Consider the following 18,155-nt stretch of genomic DNA (forward strand, 5'->3'; position numbering starts at 1 on the left):
TCCTGGATGGGGTTCCTGGGGTTTGTGGTGATGTCATTTCCTGTTTGTTTTCTGAGGGGTTAATAGATGGTATCTAGATCTATGTGTTTGTTTATGGCATTGTGGTTGGAGTGCCAGGCCTCTAGGAATTCTCTGGCATGTCTTTGCTTAGCCTGTCCCAGGATAGATGTGATGTCCCAGTCGAAATGGTGGTTTTTTTTCTTCAGTGTGTAGGGCTACGAAGGAGAGAGGGTCATGTCTTTTTGTGGCTAGCTGGTGTTCGTGTATCCTGGTGGCTAACTTTCTTCCTATTTTTCCTACGTAGTGTTTGTGGCAGACCTTGAATGGAATTTTGTAGACGAAACTTACACCCCTCTTACTCTTAATTTCCAGCAGATACAAACCTAGCTTATCTAACCTTATTTCATAAGACAATTCTATCTTTTCAGTCCAGTAAATCTTCTCTGAACTTTTCCTATGACAAATGCAAAGCTAACTAGCAGGTAGCCTCCTGCTCCCCTCCCTATTCTAGTAAAAAGATTATATCTGCCATCTTCAAAGCTAATGTAGACAGGCAGGAGGCTGGAAGAACACAGCAGGCCAGGCCATGTCAGGAGGTGTAGAAGTCGACGTTTTGGGTGTAACCCTTCTTCACGATTCTTCCAGTCCTGAAGAAGGGTTTCACCCAAAATGTCAACTTCTACACCTCCTGATGCTGCCTTGCTTGCTGTGTTCTTCCAGCCTCCTACCTGTCTACTTTGAATTCCAGCATCTGCAGTTTTTTTGTCTCTATCTTCAAACCTTCCCAGTGTTAGGTCCTTGTTTCAAACACGAGATGCAATTTGCACACATCAACTTCTGCAAACAGTTAAAGTTTATTAAAGCTTGTACAAGCTCGGTGACCCTCTTCACAGGCATGTGAAGTCAAGTCAAAATGAGGCCCTGAACAAAGAAAACATATCGCCTTTATGCAGGTCAGTTGGTCATACTTACAGATACTCTGGCCCTCCCCCATAGTCACTTGTCACGCAAGACAACCCCTAGTCACTCCCTCACAGTCTCATGTTACCCCAGGTACAATGGTAGGATGAGATCATCCTCAGAGTTAATTTAAATGTAAATGCCCTAATCCTGGGGAATCGTTATGCAAATGATTTAATGACTCTGTGATTCTCCAAGACAATGCAGATGCAACATACATAGCTTCAGGGGATGGCTAGAAAGCATTTCTGAATGGAAGAGATTGAATGGTAGTTTAATTTGATAATAGTAGGGGGAGTACTAGCAAATGACTGTCTAATTGGAGTGGGTGTCATTCTTGCCTGATTGTTGTCCCCACCCACTTCCAGAATGTTCACTCAGTACAGTTTAACTCTTTAATATTACATTAATGTCCAGTGAGTTATTCCAGTTTAATCTTTTAGCATTATACCTGAATCTAGGGATATTTGGAAAATTAAAACCAATACATCAACTATTTTACTAACCACGTTTAAGGCACCAGAATCCATCAAGATCAAGTTAATCACTACCGCAGTTAGGCGGTAGTGTGGGGGTTAAAAAAAATAAAACAGTAGGTTAAGGGCAGTGTTTGTCACTGGAGAAAAAAAAACAGGAGTGTCACTGCCCTTTGATGTGAAGGGCAGTGTTTGTCACTGGCCATCCGGGTGTTTTCCTGTCTTCCTGGTGGTGGAATTTGAATAAAGAAGAAAAAAAAAGATCAAGTTAATTGAGGGAACTTGTCAGCTCACAGGTCAAACAATTCACTCAGTACTATTTCTCTGCTGATTGCAATTCTCTAATGTCCCTCCTTGTCTTCCACTTCCTTATGGTTACTTCTGAGATCTTTCTTAATCCTTTGTTGTGAAGACTGATGGAAAGTGCCTGTTCATCTACCATCTCTTCGTTTTCTATTAGTAATTATACAGACTTGCGCAACTTTAACTCTATTCTTTTGATTGTTATAAAATCTCTTAATATCTTCATTATATACGTTAGGGCCCGGGTGTCCTTGGAGAAGGAGCACGCGGTGTCCACCAACACCCTGGAGTTGTTCAGGGGGAGGTGGGCGCCGCAGGGAGTGGAGTGCATTATTTCTCCCTCCAACTCTATTTTGATTTAGTCCCTACCCTCCCCTTCACTGTTTTGATCACACAGCACTGCTCTTTGATGTGAAGGGCAGTGTTTGTCACTGACCACCCGGGTGTTTTCCTATCTTCCTGGTGGTGGCATTTGAATAAAGATTCGTGCACTTTGTGTCTTTCACTGTGTCTCACACCTGCACACACACACCATGGGTGCTGGGGAAAAAATAAGCACTACCGCACTTAGGTGGTAGTGTGGGGGTTAAATTAAAAAAAATTATTAAAGAGAAAAAAAGAGAAAAAAAAACAAAAAAATCTTCATTATATTTCTTTTGTAATCAAATTTTTCCCTCTTTAATATTTTGCTCATTCTATGCTGTTTTATTCATTTTACCTAATTTTTGAATTTGCCATTTGTCTTTGCACAGTTATATGCTTTTTCTTCTTTTGAAACCATCTTTCTAGCTAACCATGGATGGTGGGTCTATCCCTTTGAATTTTTTATACTCTTTGGAAAAGGTGTTCTGTGTATAATGAAGTATTACCTTGAAATGTCTGCTGTTGTATCCAAATTAACCTATTATTTAACCTAATTTACCAATTCACTTTATTTTCATATTTGTCTTTATTTAAATATAAAACATAGTCTTGGAGCCAATTGGTTCACTTTTCTAAAAACAAAAATCAGTCATATTGCTGCTGCTACCTAGGGGCTGTTAATTAATCCACCTCAGGCCCAATTTAAATGATTCACTTTTAAACTTGCCAGTTTGGGGCACATCAGATTTGCTGAGTGATTGTCATTTTTGCGTGGTTTCTTAATATGGAGGTTTTGTATAGCTCTTTAATTGCTTTGGTTTCGATTAGAGAGTGAAACATCTGTGCCTTCTATCAGAGTAGACCTTTCTAAAGTAGGGTTGAAATTTTAGTAACTACGATGAGCATTGACTCAGTTAGAGATGAAGGTTGACAAGACAATTCGTGACTGCTCAGGTTGGTCTGTTTTTTAATCAATCTGTTCGGACCTCTTATACCCAAGCCTTCTGGTCCAAAGGTAGAAGCACTAGCACTCTGCCACAGTGAGGGCTTGATATCCAAAAATGCTTGTTTATTTTCTCATTTGTAGTAAATTCTCTGTATTAGTTGATATACTTACTGTAAGTTGTATACTAGTTTCCCTGCATCTCCTAATTGAATGCCATTGTGAAAGACAAACAGAGTCATACCTACAATTTGTGTTACTCTCATAAAATGTACGACTCTTTATGTTTCTGCTGTTTTCAGACCTGTGTTGTATTTAATCTCATGAGCCGGCACTAGCCCTATTTTGTTTTAATCAACAGAGTCATTGTCATGCCACCATTTCGACAAGTTGGAGAGAAGCAGCTTCCCAATGAAATACTTTACATGGTGTGGTCCCCTAAAAGGGATCTCATTGCACTTGCGAACAAAACAGGAGAGGTAACTGATTTCTCTTTATTATAATATCTGGAAATTGATTCATAATTTTGATATGCATATAATTGACCATTCACAATTTAAGATAAGTGAAATGATTTCTTGCTTTATAAAGACTTGAGTTATATCCCAATGAAATGACCAATGTCGTGCTCTGCTCCAAAGGTGCAGATATACCCATTTAAGACTGAACTGCAGAGAATTAGGAAAATTGGAAAGTGCTTCCAAGTTTCAAGCAGCAGAACAATGATTTGCATTCCATGGTGTTTGTTTCTTTTCACCAGCTGTTCGCACCTGGTATATAATAGATGGATAAAAGTCACCAATATTATAGAGAAAAAGATACAGAAAAGTAATGAACATGAAATAAAATTAACAATGACAAGGTTTTTATTTCAGAAACTGCAGTGCAGGTTGTAAGTTTGCTCGCTGAGCTAGTAAATTTGTTCTCAGATATTTTGTCACTATGCTGTAGCATCATCAGTGAGTCTCCGGTGAAGCATTGGCGTTCTGTCCTGCTTGCTATTTATCTGTTTCTGTTTGTTGTGGTAGATGATATCATTTCTACTTCTATTTCAGAGAGGTTGGTAAATGGAGTCAGTCCATATCTATGTGTTTGTTAATGGAGTTCTGGTTTGAATGCTAGGCCTGTAGGAATTCCCGTGCGTGTCCTTGTTTATCCTGTCCCAGAATGAATGTATGTCCCAGTTGAACTGGTATCCCTCTTCGTCTGTGTGTATGGATACCAGTGATAGTTGGTCGTGTCTTTTGGTGGCTAGTTGGTGCTCATGCATCCGGTGGCTAACCTCCTGCCCGTTTGTCCAAAGTACTGTTTGTTGCAGTCCTTGCAGAGTATTTTATACATAATGTTCATTCTGCTGGTTGTTGGTACAGGGTCCTTTAAATTCATCAGGAGCTGTTTCAGTGTGGTAGTAGGTTCGTGGGCTACCTTGATGCCTAAGGGCTGGAGTAGTCTGGTCGTCATCTCTTTGATGTATGGTAGGGTGGCTAAATTTTCTGAACGTGTTGTGTCTTGTTTAGGTCTGTTGTGTAGGAATCAGCAGACTGCAATTATCGGGTACCTGTTGATTATATTCCCTACAGTGTGGAAACAGGCCCTTTGGCCCAACATGTCCACACTGACCCTCCAAAGAGAAACCCACCCAGACCCATTCTCCTACCCCTGACTAATGAACATAACACTACGGGCAATTTAGCATAACCAATTCACCTGACCTGCACATCTTTGGATTGTGGGAGGAAACTGGAGCACCCGGAGGAAACCCACGCAGACAGGGGGGTGAATGTGCAAACTCCACACAGACAGTTGCCCGAGGCAGGAACTGAATCTAGATCTCTGGTGCTGTGAGGCAGCAGTGCTAACTCCTGAGCCACCGTTGTTCCTAAATACATTGTATAGGTGTTTTTCTCGGCTTCTCGTAGTTCCTGGGTACTGCAGTGTGTTGTGGCTCATTTAAATAATGTCCTATTGAAGCTCCTTTGTGGGTGTTGGGATGATTGCTCCTGTAGTTGAGTATCTGGTCAGTGCATGTAGCTTTACTGTAAACACTGGTCTGCAACTCTCCAATGGTATTTTGTTCTGCGTTGATGTCTAGAATGGGGAGTCTGTTATTGTTCTCTTCCCCTTTGGGGAACTTTATACCAGTAAGGAGTTGTTTATGTGTTTGTGGGTTTCTTCTAATTTGTTGCATTTCATGATGACAAAGGTGTCATCCGCATAGTGGACCTGAAGCTTGGGCTGAATCGTGGGAAGGGCTGTTTTTTCTAACCTCTGCATAACTGCTTCTGCTAAAGTTCCTGATACTGGTGTCCCATTGATTTGTTTGTGGACGTTGAAGGGGAAATGGGTTGTGAGGCACAGGTCTACTAGTTTGAGGATGTTTTCCTTGCCCATGGAGTTGGTGCTGTCAGGTGTTTGTATCCTTGGTTCATCTAGCAGTGAGGCCAGTGTTTCTTTGGCGATGGTGATGTTTATTGATGTGAATAGGGCCATCACGTCAAAGGAAACCATGACCTCTTCATCCTCTACCTTGGTGTCTTTGATGATGTTAATCAATTCCTGGGTGTAGTGGATGGAGTGGACTGCGTCTTCTCCTGGGTGTTTCAGTTTGTGTTGTACCTCTTTTGCTCGTCTGTATGTCGATATGTGGGAAGTGAGACTATAGGTCTGAGGTGGGACCTGGTGTTTATGTAATCCGTAGAAGTGGGGTGTGTTAGATCTTCAGGTTTCATTTTTTTTTTTAGATTAGATTACTTACAGTGTGGAAACAGGCCCTTCGGCCCAACAAGTCCACACCGCCCCGCCGAAGCGCAACCCACCCATACCCCTGCATTTACCTCTTACCTCACCTCACACTACGGGCAATTTAGCATGGCCAATTTACCTGACCTGCACATCTTTTGAACTGTGGGAGGAAACCGGAGCACCCGGAGGAAACCCATTCTATGGAGGTCTGTCTTGTTAATTTCACCTGTCTTCTGTAGTTTCCTCTGGGATGCTGTAATGTGGTTTTCTAGCTGTCGAGTCATGTCCATCACCACCCATTGGTAGATGTCAGACTCTGCGAGTAATGTGTTCGCTTTTTCAATCTGTTATGTTCTGTTCAGGATGACAGTCATGCGCCCTTTGCCTGCTGGTAGTATTACGATACTTCTGTCTTTTCTGAGTCCTTCCAGGGCTTTCCTTTCTGCTTAGTGTTGGTGCTACTGTCTGTCTGATGGCCTGCTGGGTTTCTTCTGTAAGTCTGTTGTCTTTCAGGGCGGAAAGCACTGAAGCAGCACTGGAAACCACTCTGGAAACAGCTCTATTCACATCAATAAACATCACCCTAGCCAAAGAAACACTGGCCTCACTGCGAGTCGAACCAAGGACATAAATGCCTGACAACACCAACTGCATCAGCAAGTTTAAACTAGTATCCTCAAACTAGTAGACCTGTGCATCTCAATCCACTTCACCTACAAACAAATCAATGGAACACCAATGGGATCACCAATATCAGAACTTTTAGCAGAAGTAGTTATGCAGAAACAGATAAATAGCAAGCAGGACAAAACACCAACCCTTCACTGGAGACTCACTGATAATGTTACCCAGCACGGTGATGAAATATCTGAGAACAAATCTACCAACTCAGCGATCAAACTTACAACCTGAGCTGCAAATCTTCTCCAAAATCTCAATTACTGTATATTTTAGTGCGTGTATGATGTATTGTTTTAACAAAATTATTATCGTTGACCATTGTTCTGCTTATCTCCAGAGTGTGAAGGTAGGAACTGTGTGAACGAGGAAATACGAAGGGTTAATTTCTGTAACCTCAGCTGAAATATTATATACTGTTGTGGGTACCATTTTTCAGGAAGGCTGTGAAGGCATTGCAGAAAGTATTTAGAAGAATGGTTTCATAGGTGAGAAGCTTCAGTTATGAAATAGAGTGGAGACTTTGGGACTAGTTTCCTTGGAGAGGCTAAGGGAAAATGTAACAGTAGACAAGATATTGCTTTTACTTGTAAAAAAATCAAAAATGAAAGGGTACAGATTTACAGTGAGCAAAAGGAGCAAATGCAATGTGAGAAAATATTTTTTCAAACAGGTGTAGTTAAGATCTGGAATACACTGCTTAGAATTATGGTGGAGACAGATTCAATCAAGACATTCAAATAGGCATTAGATGATTATTTGAATAGAAACTGTTTACAAGGCACAAGCAAGAAAATGGCACTAAGTTCATTTGGACAACTGTGTAGTCAACTTGGCCTCCACACTGTAACAACTCTGATTCTGTGATGGTTGTTTGTACTTGTTTTTTGGGGGAAGGGTGGTTCAGCAGTATGAGATCATGAATTAAACCTATCTTCTTACACAATATCAGGTCTAGTACAGCCTGCTCTCTGGGTGGCTGCACCAGGTGTTCATCTAAAATGCTACTCCAAAACCCCAAAATCCTTACTTAGGCTACCTTTGCTTGTCTGTCTTTCAATACGTAGCTTAAAATTAGCTACTTTATCACCATAACTTTCTGACAAGCTCCCATTATCATCTTTAATATGACCATTGTTCTTTAAACTGTTCAGCAGTTTGTGCACCACTTATATAAGATACTCAAAGTATATCAAATTCCACCAGAATTGTTTTAAAAATTTTAGGTTTTACTTCATCGCCTTGCCCACTTTCAGCGAGTATGGAGTTTGGCACCTAATGAAAACACAGGAAAAGAAGTAACATCACTAGCTTGGAGGCCAGATGGAAAGGGTAAAGCATGAAATGTACCAGAGTTTATGACCTTTTAATTGTTAAATTTAATTTGTTTATGATCAATTCTTTTTGTTTTTCTACTAGTTTTAGCCTTTAGTCTTGCAGACACAAGACGAATTGTTTTATGTGATGTGGAAAAAGCAGAGATTCTACATTTTTTCTCCTTGGAAAACTTAGTTACCTGTATGCATTGGACTGAGGTGATGGATCCAAAGAGGTAATATAGAACATATGGTCTGGCAGCATCTCTGGAGAGGGAAGTAGCGTTTGTATCAGGGCCAAAGTTACAAACTTTTAATGTGATCCCTGATTCCATCTCCATAGTGCTGTCTACTGAGTGTTTGCAACATCATTTTGTTTTTATTTTAGATTTCCTCACTATTTTGGCTTTGTATTAACAACATTAGATCAGTCTTATTGCATTTAATAATGTATTAATATGTAATAAAAATAATAGTTTTTTGATGAATGTATTTTTGTAAAAGTAAAATTTGTTATTAGATGTTATGAGGCACTAAAGATCAAAATTGCTTGAAGTGTTGTGACGACTACTATCAGTATTTTCTGGCTATTTTAAATTTGACTTTTTTTGTGCAGTAATCAACTGCAAACATGAACTGATAATGACATGGGAAAGACAATATGATATGAGTTCAGTGAGTGATGGACCCTATAATTGAACTCTTTAACCACTGTGATTTAATGATTGAGAAAGAAATAGGAAGGACAGAAGCAGTATGAAATATAGTAGACATATTAAAGTCAATTCAGTCCAGAAAATAAAGAGAAAAGATTGGATTAAGAGAGAAAAGAGCTATAAACTTTGTTATGCATTGCTGCAGTAGAAATCATTCCTGCCAGAACACTTAGTCAATTTCTTCTGACTGAGTCTGCAGATGTTTGTAAATGGCTTTATAGATAATGCATTGAAGATACTTTCCTCCATAGTAGAAAAATCTTAGGCCACTTCAGCATATAATATGCTGAGCAGCCATAGTGTAACTCATTTGTTCTGTTAGTACAGTTTAACCCCAAATGACATTAACAAAGATGTGCAAGCAGGTCACATGTTCCTTTGGGAAGACATGTTGTGAAGAAATCAATGAAAATACATCGGGAATAAAACAAGCTTCTAAGTGCTCTAGAATGTAAAAGTATGAATGTACAGATAGTTCTTCTATAATGCAATGAAACTGAAAATCACACAATGCCATGGGGTCCTCCCATTTTCAATGCAAGGTCTTCTGCAGCCCAGAGCCAACTTTCTGACCTTATCAGTTTGAGCTATAAAGATTTCAAGCCAACATCCTGTCAATTATAGTTCAACAGGTTTATTTGGAAGTATAAGCTTTCAGTGTGCTGCTCCTTCGTCAGTTAGCTAGCTAGGTGTTGTGTGATTTTTTAACTTAATTGCATTATAGAAGAACTACCTGTACATTTATTTTTCACATTCTAGAGCACTTAGAAGCTTGTTTCATTCTGTATGAATAATCATTGATTTCTTCACAATATGCCTTCCCAAAGGAGCATGTGACCTGTTTGCACATCTTTGTTAATGTCACTTGGGTTTAGACTGTACTAACAGCACAAAATGAGTTTGACAAGGGCTGCCCAGCATATTATATGCTGCAGTGGCCTAGGATTTTTCTACTATGGAGGAAAGTGCTTTAAGTACATTGTTTATAGAGCTATTTACAAACATCTATAGATTCATTGTGTGATTTTTAATATTGTCCATATCAGTTCAACACCGGCACCTCCACATTATAACATGATGGTTGCATTCTGTCCAACCCCACATTATAGAAAAATCGTGCTTTAGAAACAGCACTTAAAGTGTTGGTGCCATAATTGTGTTACAGCTGACACACATTTTAAAAGTTCCCACTTTAGAAACAATGTCCCTGATTCAGCAATCATGTTACAGTGAATTTACGTTAACAAATTGTGTGTTATAGCAGAATGACCTGTGGTTTAAATCTAACTATTTCAGAATATTGTTTTAATATCTACTGTTCTGAACACTTTTTTTCAGTGCTGCTACCCCAGTTAGTTTACTAGATGAAGAGGGGAGTCTTTTCTTGCCCAAGTTGCCTGCGCTACCAAAAAGGTAAATTGAATGAGATGTGATTAAAATGAAAAAAGTGATATGCATTTAACCCAAACTTCACAGTTGTAATAGTAGAAGTGCAATATTAAATTTATTTCAAAACTATACTTTATTCAGAAAAAGCTTTGTACATGTACATAGTGACAAACACCGATTGGTTCTGTACAGTAGCATGTCAAAGAAATAAACTAATGTTGGAGTTTGACTGTATCCAAACAAATCAAAGATATCTGTTGCACGTACAAGATTATATTTACATGCATTTGAGGTACTAGGAGGGTCTGATTACTGAACAGAGCCACATTTAATTTCAGTGGAAAGACCTCAGACTGTAGTCTTTTGTCATTACAACTGTAAACATGAAAGCAACTCCTGGTGTTTGCACACAGAATGGTACAGCACAAGAACAGACCCTTTGATCATAATGTCTGTGCTGACCATACTTTCATTCTAAAGTAATCCCACCTGCCTGCACTGAACAATTAAACAGTGAAGCTCAGAGATTGCTCCCAGTAGTTGACTGCTACTCCACAGGATGCACTGTTAAAGTACCTTAAGATGGCACTCTTTAACCAAATCCTTGTCACCCTGCAACTATGTCTATTTAATATCGATTAGATTGTATTTATTTGGCTACAGAGCCTTTATGCTGTGGTTCTGTTCGCCGAGCTGGAAGTTTTTGTTGCAAACGTTTCGTCCCCTGTCTAGGTGACATCCTCAGTGCTATCCTCATCCTAGACAGGGGACGAAACGTTTGCAACAAAAACTTCCAGCTCAGCGAACAGAACCACAGCAACGAGCACCCGAGCTACAAATCTTCTCTCAAACTTTGAACAGAGCCTTTATTTTTGATTTTTGTTATCTTTGTAGCTGGTATAATCTTAAGTTTGTTTTTTCTGACCTTTCCTGGCATTCTCTGTATTAGTATTTTGCTTTCCTTCCTCAATTATATCCCTTGATTTGTTACATTTATCCAACCTTGATCCCTTCTGCCCTTTGTTTACTTTAAAGCTCTCCATGCTTCCCTCATAAAAACACCAGCATAGTTCAAGTATTGACTATTCCAACTGTACAGATACAACTTTGCCCCCATACTGGTACAAATGTACCACAAACCTGCTCTACACTAGTCTTTGAACCACACGTTAATTTCTTTAATCTTATTCATCCTACACCAATCTCCTTGTTGCTTATGTAGAAATCTAAAGATTATTAGCTTTAAGGTTCTGCTTTTCAATTTAGCACCTGGTTTCTCATATCCCCTCCACTGTTTCCTGGTTCTACCTATGTTGTTGGTATCAATGTGGATTGTGCCATGGGGTCCTCCCATTTTCACACAATGCCATGGGGTCCTCCCATTTTCACTGCAAGGTCTTCTGCAGCCCAGAGCCAACTTTCTGACCTTAGCAGTTTGAGCTATAAAGATTTCAAGCCAACATCTTGTCAATTATAAATATAAAACAGGCTAATGGAAGTAGAATCAGAATCCCTAGAGTGCGGAAACAGGCCATTTGGCCCAACAAGTCTACACTGACCCTCCGAAGACCCTCCCACCCAGATCAATTCCCCTACACCTGCTACTCTACATTTATCTCTGACTAATGCACCTGAACTACACATCCCTGAATACTATGGGCAATTTAGCATGGCCACTATGACCAATTCACCTAATCTGCACATCTTTGGACTGTGAGAGGAAACCAGAGCACCCAGAGAAAACCCATGCAGACTTGGGGAGAATGTGCAAACTCCACACAGCCTGAGGCTGGAATCAAACCCTAGTCCCTGGTGTTGAGAGGTAGCGGCGTTAGCCACTGAGCCACCGTGCCACCCCGAGTTGGGTTGCATACCAAGTGTGGAGAATGGATTAGAGGAAGTAGTAGTAGAGATGGCATGGTTATAAACTGCATATTATATAGACTGTTGGATGCATCTATTTGCAGTATTGTGTTCAATATTGGCATTTGAGGGGAAAAATAATGTATCACAGTGGCAAGGACTATTAAAATGATCAGGGAGTTAAAAAATATAATTTGGGAGATAGGCTTTAGAATATTAAGATCTCAGCTTCATCACCTAATGCCCCCATCTCATTTGAATATTTGGCTTGTCGGGATGCTCACCTCCTCATCTATAGCTTTCACTTCTGTGTCTGCTTTGTTGGCCAGGAATCTTCCCACTGCACAATTGTCTGTTACTGCTGTCCTCAAAGTTCCCCTTCTCCCTGGCTGCCTCTGTCTAGCTGCTTGCTGCACTGTTGAAGATTATGTCAGTCAGATGAGATTTTAAACCAAAGCTCCACCTGTTCTCTCAAATAGATGTAAAAAATCCCATGACACTTCTTCAAAGAAGAGCAGGGAAGTTATCACTGGAGTCCTGTTGATTATTTATCACTAAGTCAGCATCATAAAATCATGTTATTTGGTCATTGTCATGCTGATGTTTGTGGGAGCTTAGGGAGGTGATGGTCTAGTGGTATTATCGTTAGTTAGTAATCTGGAGACCCAAATACTATCATAGGGACCTGGGTTCAAATCCCACAATTGCAGACGAAAATCTGGAATTAAAAGTCAAAAGATGACCGTGAGACTATTGTCGATTGTCAGGAAAAGCCCATCTGGTTCACTAATGTCCTTTCAAGGAAGAAAATCTGCCATCCTTACCTGGTATGGCCTCCATGTGACTCCAGATCCACAGCAATATGATTGACTCTTAACTGCCCTCAGTTAGGGATAGGCAATAAATGCTGGCATACCTGTGATGCCCACACCTTGTGAATGAATGAACTAAAAAAAAGCTTGTTCATAAATTGGGTCCTGAATTTCCCCCCAATAAGACAGTAAGAACATTGCAGAAGTTCCTTGTTAATTGCTTGCACACTGGAAGGCAAATAAGAAAGGTGCTGCATAATTGCATTTTTTCCCCTTTTCGTCTTATCCTGTCATTCAGTTTAATCATCCTAACTTCCCTCTGAACTTGCAGCACTCCGCTCACAATGGTCTGACCTTAACATGTCATTAAATATACTGACAAATTGACTATTTGGCATACTCATCTTTACGTTGGAGAGATGAGACAGCAACTCTCCAATAGGAACACCAACCTCCTCCCGATTATGTGTCATCAAAAAAACATAAAAGCTAATGTTTCCCAAACTCTCTGAATTTATCTCTTCTGGAGATCTTGTCTCTAACCTCATGCTCTCCCAGTCCTTCCCACAAGGTGCTTCTGTCACCTTCCCAAGATCCACAAACAGGACTGCCCTCATAGACCTGTGATTGTAGCTTGTTCTTGCCCCATTAAACTTATTTCTTCCTGTCTTGAAATTTGTTTGTTCACTTTTGTCCATTTTCTTTACATCTATATCTGAGAGCCTTTGATACCCTGTGCAACTTCTCGGTCCTAAACATCTCTTTTTCACTATTGATATTCAGTCCCTCTGCACCTCCAAACCCAGCAGTATAGTCTGAGTGCCTTCTTCCTCTTGAATGAAGGTTAACAGGGCTATATCCACTACCATCCACCCACCCCACTGGATCAAGTTGTTAATAAAGTCTACAGCTCCTCCTTTGAGCTTCCATCTTTCTCCAAATTAAAAGAATGTGTGCTTCCTTTGTGTCAGCGAAATGCCTCCCTTTTTTGTGGAATGTGTGGAACATTGCTTGTTCCAGTCCTACTCTCAGGTTCCGTCCTTTGTCCTATTCTGATACGTTCATAACTTTGTTGGTGCAGCTCTTGTTCTTGCCCTTTACTGGAAAATTTCATTAGCATCACTTCTAATTTTCATCCTTGTTACCAATGTCCACTTTTCACTACCTTCCACTCAGTTACAACTCTGGAGATACAGCAATAACTGCCACAAGGCCTAAAAACCTCCTTTGAGATAAAACACTGATTTCCTTGTCTTTCTTTTAATTTAGAATATTCCTCAAAACCATCTCTTGTTTATTTTCTTTTCTCATGATCAGCCCTTTCTCTTTTGCCAAAATCCTTTTACTTTTTGAACATTTCTGTTTCCCAGTGACAGCAGCTACTCCTTGATTCCAGAGTGTTGTCTGCTTAGGGTTACAGCTTTATGCCATGGTCTGCATGTGACTGAGTTACTTAATTTTCAACCCCTTGGACTTTGCGCACAAGGGGTTGGGTGTTTCACGAGGTACTGAGTTCTGGAGTGCAGAACTGCTTTCCATTTCTTCCCTGCCCTGCTGCCCCTTCATTAAGGCATTATGACTTAAAGCTCATTACAGCTTAATGGCCAAGGGTGTTGTTATTCAGAATGATTGGTACAAGCTCCTTACAATCATTACGATCACTGGCACAATTGTTTGTAGAAAATTTGTCTTTTCAGAGAGTTTTGGCCATTTGAAACTTGATAGATCAAGACATGGCATAGGCAATGTTCTTGACTATCTGGACATGGTGTCCAGTCCATCAAAATTGATTTTGCAGCTTTGTCTGATTGCTTTTGGACCCTGCTTCAAGAAAGACATTAGTGTTTGTTCAGTGTCTTTCAATTTCTGCAGCATTTGCTGATGAGATTTCTCTGGTGTTCTAGTGTGTCTGATACATTGTCCAGGTTTCATTGTGGCACAGATGAACAGTGATGATAACTACATTTAAGTTACACGGTCTGTATCATTAATCAATCAATGCTGTAATTTGTAAAAGGCTACACTCGCACAGCTGATCTGGTGTTGGATCTTGACATCAATGGCAACCTTTTGAGACATGTCTGCTGCCAAAGTATGGCAAGTGTTTATTATATTTCTTCTAGATGGCCTTTTAAATAGTAAATAGACTTTGAGGAGTCAGGAGGTGAATTGTTTGCTACAGGATTCCTAGTGTTTGACCTACTTTTGTAGCCACTGTATTTATGTGGCTAAGCCTGTTCATTTATGCTCAATTGTAACAATCAGGATATTGATTGTGAGGGATGATGGCAGGATTAGCTCTAGTTGAAGATGGATATTTTCTGGCACTCGTGTGCATGAATGTTCATTGCTACATGTGGCAATTATCCAGATTTTGCTGCTTTTGGACATGGCTGTTAGTATCTGAAGAGTTGTGAATGGTGCTGAACATTGTTAAATCATCACCAAACATCCCCATTTCTGATCTTTCACCCTCTGCTAGAAAACGTTACCCCTTAGGTCCCTTTTAAATCTTTCCCCTCTTAAAGCTATGCCCTGTAATTTTGGACTCACCTACCCCTGGGAAAAGACCTTTTCTATTTACCTTATCCATGCACCTCATGATTTTATAAACCTCTATATGGTCACCCCTCAGCCTCTGACGCTCCAGAGAAAATAGCCCCAGCCTATTCAGCCTCTCCCTATATCTCAAATGTTCCAAACCTGGCAACATCTTTGAAATCTGACCATCAGAGAGGTTGAATTGCATTGTTTACAGCCGAACAGATTGACAAAAGTAAAAGCTATACTTCTTCCCATTTCCATGGTGGAGGCATAAGTAGGTTTTAAAGTTAGCCTGTGATATAAAAATAATTGGGCCAATAGGCTGAGGAGTGACAGGTGGAGTTTAATGTGGATAAATGTGAGGTGTGGCGTTTTGTAAGATGAACAAGGGCAGAATTTACATGGTTAATGGTTGGGTAGTATTGTTAAATAGAGAGACCTAGGGGCTCAGGTACATGGTTCTTTGTCTACATGTAACACAGCTTTCAGGGTGGTTAAGAAGGTGTTTAGCAGACCATTGCTCAGACCGTTGAGTATAGAATTTGGGAAACTTTTGGAGTAATGTGTACAGTTCTGGTTGCCCTGCTATGATAAGCATATTATTAAATTGGAGAGGGTTCAGAAAAGATTTACAAGGATGCTCCCAGGACTGGAGGGTTTGAGTTATAAGGAGAAGCTGGGATATTTTTCACTAGAGTGTGGTGGTTGAGAGGTGACCTTCAAGAGGTTTATAAAACCATGAAGAGCATAAATAAGGCAAATACTAAAGATCTTTTCAAAACTAGGGGCATATTTTTAAGGTGAGAGCAGAAAGATTTAAAAAGGACCTGAGGGGCAACTTTTTTGCATAGTGGGTGGAATGAACTGGCTGAGGAAGTGGTAGAGGCAGGTACAGTTACAACATTTAAAAGACATTTGGACAGGTACATGAATAGAAAAAGTTAAAGGGATATGGGTCAAATGCAGGCAAATAGGACCAGTTTAATTTGGGACATTTGGTTGGCATGGTGCTCTATGACTATACAACAGTTGTAAGAAGAGATTTCTGACATATTTTTGAAATGTGTTTCTGTTTAATCTTGTAATTCATCGCTCCCTCACATTACTGTTGTTATGTAGGTTACTCATAATTGTACAACTATGTTAAGAATTGGCAATACTGCACTGATTGTATTCAACATATTTTCCTAATACATGTATTTGTTTTTCCTTCTATCTTATCAGTTACAGTACCTCTGCAAAGATTTTCAGGTATGTCTAGTGCTTTTGAAGTCTATAGTTTTAAGAAAAAAACTTTACCTGTTTCATGAGTACTAATATGCATTTTCTCTTTTTTTAAGTGAAGAAAAATCAGATGAAGTCACAAAGCTATTAGGTGACAAAAGGTACTTTTTCTCTTTGTTTCCAAAAAAAGAAATGCTTTAATACGTGTAGTTTGACTTCAAGAAGAACATGACCAAACTGCTTTTATGTTTACTTTTTCTGTATGATGCAGCATTTAATGGTAATAACGACACTGTAATCACAGGAATGAATCAAGAACTGTGAAATTCATAATTTCCCAAGCTACATAAGTCTTCACATTTCTTTGTGGCTAAACTATAGTCATGTTTTAGTGAATTCAGTTTTCAGTAACACTGAATTTTCTAAAACTCTGCCCTATGTATCTGTAATGCTTCTGCTGTATCAGAAGCACAAGAATACGTCTATCATGGGGAAGGTGCTAATATCAATCGTTAAGAGGTTGTAGTTGGGCATTTAGAAAACTTGGAGTAATGGGAGAGTCAGTATGGTTTTACTGAAGAGTAATCATCTTTAAATAATACATTGTGGTTCTTTAAATGAGTAACATGCTCTGTGGATTGGGGAGCCTGTAGATGTACTGTGCTTGGATAACCAAAAGGCATTTGGTAAGATGCCACACAACAGGTTATTGTACAAAAGAGATCATGGTATGGAAACATATTGACATGAATAGAAAATTGACATTGAAGCGAGAGAAGATTGTCATGAAAAGAAGACAGAGAATTGGGATAAAGGGGCATTTTCAGGAGGGCAACCTGTAATTAGGGGAGTGCCACATGAATGTGTACTGGGGCCTATATTATTTAATATATAATTCAATAGATTCAATAGCAGAAATGAATGTACTATTACCAAATTTGTCAATGACACATAAGGCAAGTACAGAGGAACCTCGATTATTCAGCATTCAATTTATCCAAATTTTGGATTATCCGGCAAGATCGCTTGCTTGGCTAAACTATGTTATCCCAATGCTTGGCTAAACTATGTTATCCCAATGCTTGGCCAAACTGTTATCTGGTATTCGATTATCCAAATGAAATACTCCCTACCCGTGTCCTTCGGATAATCGAGGTTCCTCTGCAGTGGGAAAGCAAGTAGTGAGGATTACGCAGTCTACTGAGACATGTTATATGAGTAGACAAAAACTTGGCAGGAACATTAATAGGCGAAAATATGAGGTTATGTACTTTGGCTTAAAGACATGAAGAACTGAATATTATTTAAATGGGGAAAGAAAGCAGAAAGGTGCAGCATAGACAGATGTGGGATTCTTGTGCACAAATCACAGTCAAATTCATGTTGCTTGTTGTCTGTGTGTCGTTTCGTGGCTAGTTGATGTTCATGTATGCGGATTGTTAACTGTCTTCCTGTTTGTCTTATATAGTGTTTAGTGCAGTCCTTGCATGGTATTTTGTACACTACATTCGTCTTGCTCATGTTGGGTATCGGGTCCTTCGTTCTGGTGAGTTGTTGTCTGAGCGTGGCTGTTGGTTTGTGTGCCGTTATGAGTCCGAGGGGTCGCAGTAGTCTGGCTGTCAGTTCCGAGATGCTCCTGATGTATGGTAGAGTGGCTAGTCCTTTTGGTTGTGATATGTCCTCGTTCCGTGGTCTTTCTCTTAGACCGGTACAGAGAACACCGAATGGAGAATTCACGACAAGGGTATACAGGAAAGCCACACACACAGACCAAGTCCTAAACTATGAAAGTAACCACCCCAACACACACAAACAAAGCTGCATCA

At 39.8% G+C, this 18,155-nt stretch overlaps 1 protein-coding gene across 1 annotated transcript in view; it reads left to right on the forward strand.

The window, feature by feature from the left end:
* Positions 1-18,155, forward strand: part of anapc4 (anaphase promoting complex subunit 4) — a 97,890-nt gene that overhangs the window by 2,865 nt on the left and 76,870 nt on the right. The window contains exons 2-7 of the mRNA XM_043700575.1: positions 3,407-3,524; positions 7,692-7,797; positions 7,885-8,017; positions 9,836-9,910; positions 16,330-16,356; positions 16,446-16,490. Coding sequence (XP_043556510.1) covers positions 3,417-3,524; positions 7,692-7,797; positions 7,885-8,017; positions 9,836-9,910; positions 16,330-16,356; positions 16,446-16,490 — 494 coding nt within the window. The 5' untranslated portion in view covers positions 3,407-3,416. The remainder of the gene's footprint in view (positions 1-3,406; positions 3,525-7,691; positions 7,798-7,884; positions 8,018-9,835; positions 9,911-16,329; positions 16,357-16,445; positions 16,491-18,155) is intronic.

This window comes from Chiloscyllium plagiosum, chromosome 1, assembly GCF_004010195.1.
Source record: "Chiloscyllium plagiosum isolate BGI_BamShark_2017 chromosome 1, ASM401019v2, whole genome shotgun sequence".
Taxonomy (NCBI): Eukaryota; Metazoa; Chordata; class Chondrichthyes; order Orectolobiformes; family Hemiscylliidae; genus Chiloscyllium; species Chiloscyllium plagiosum.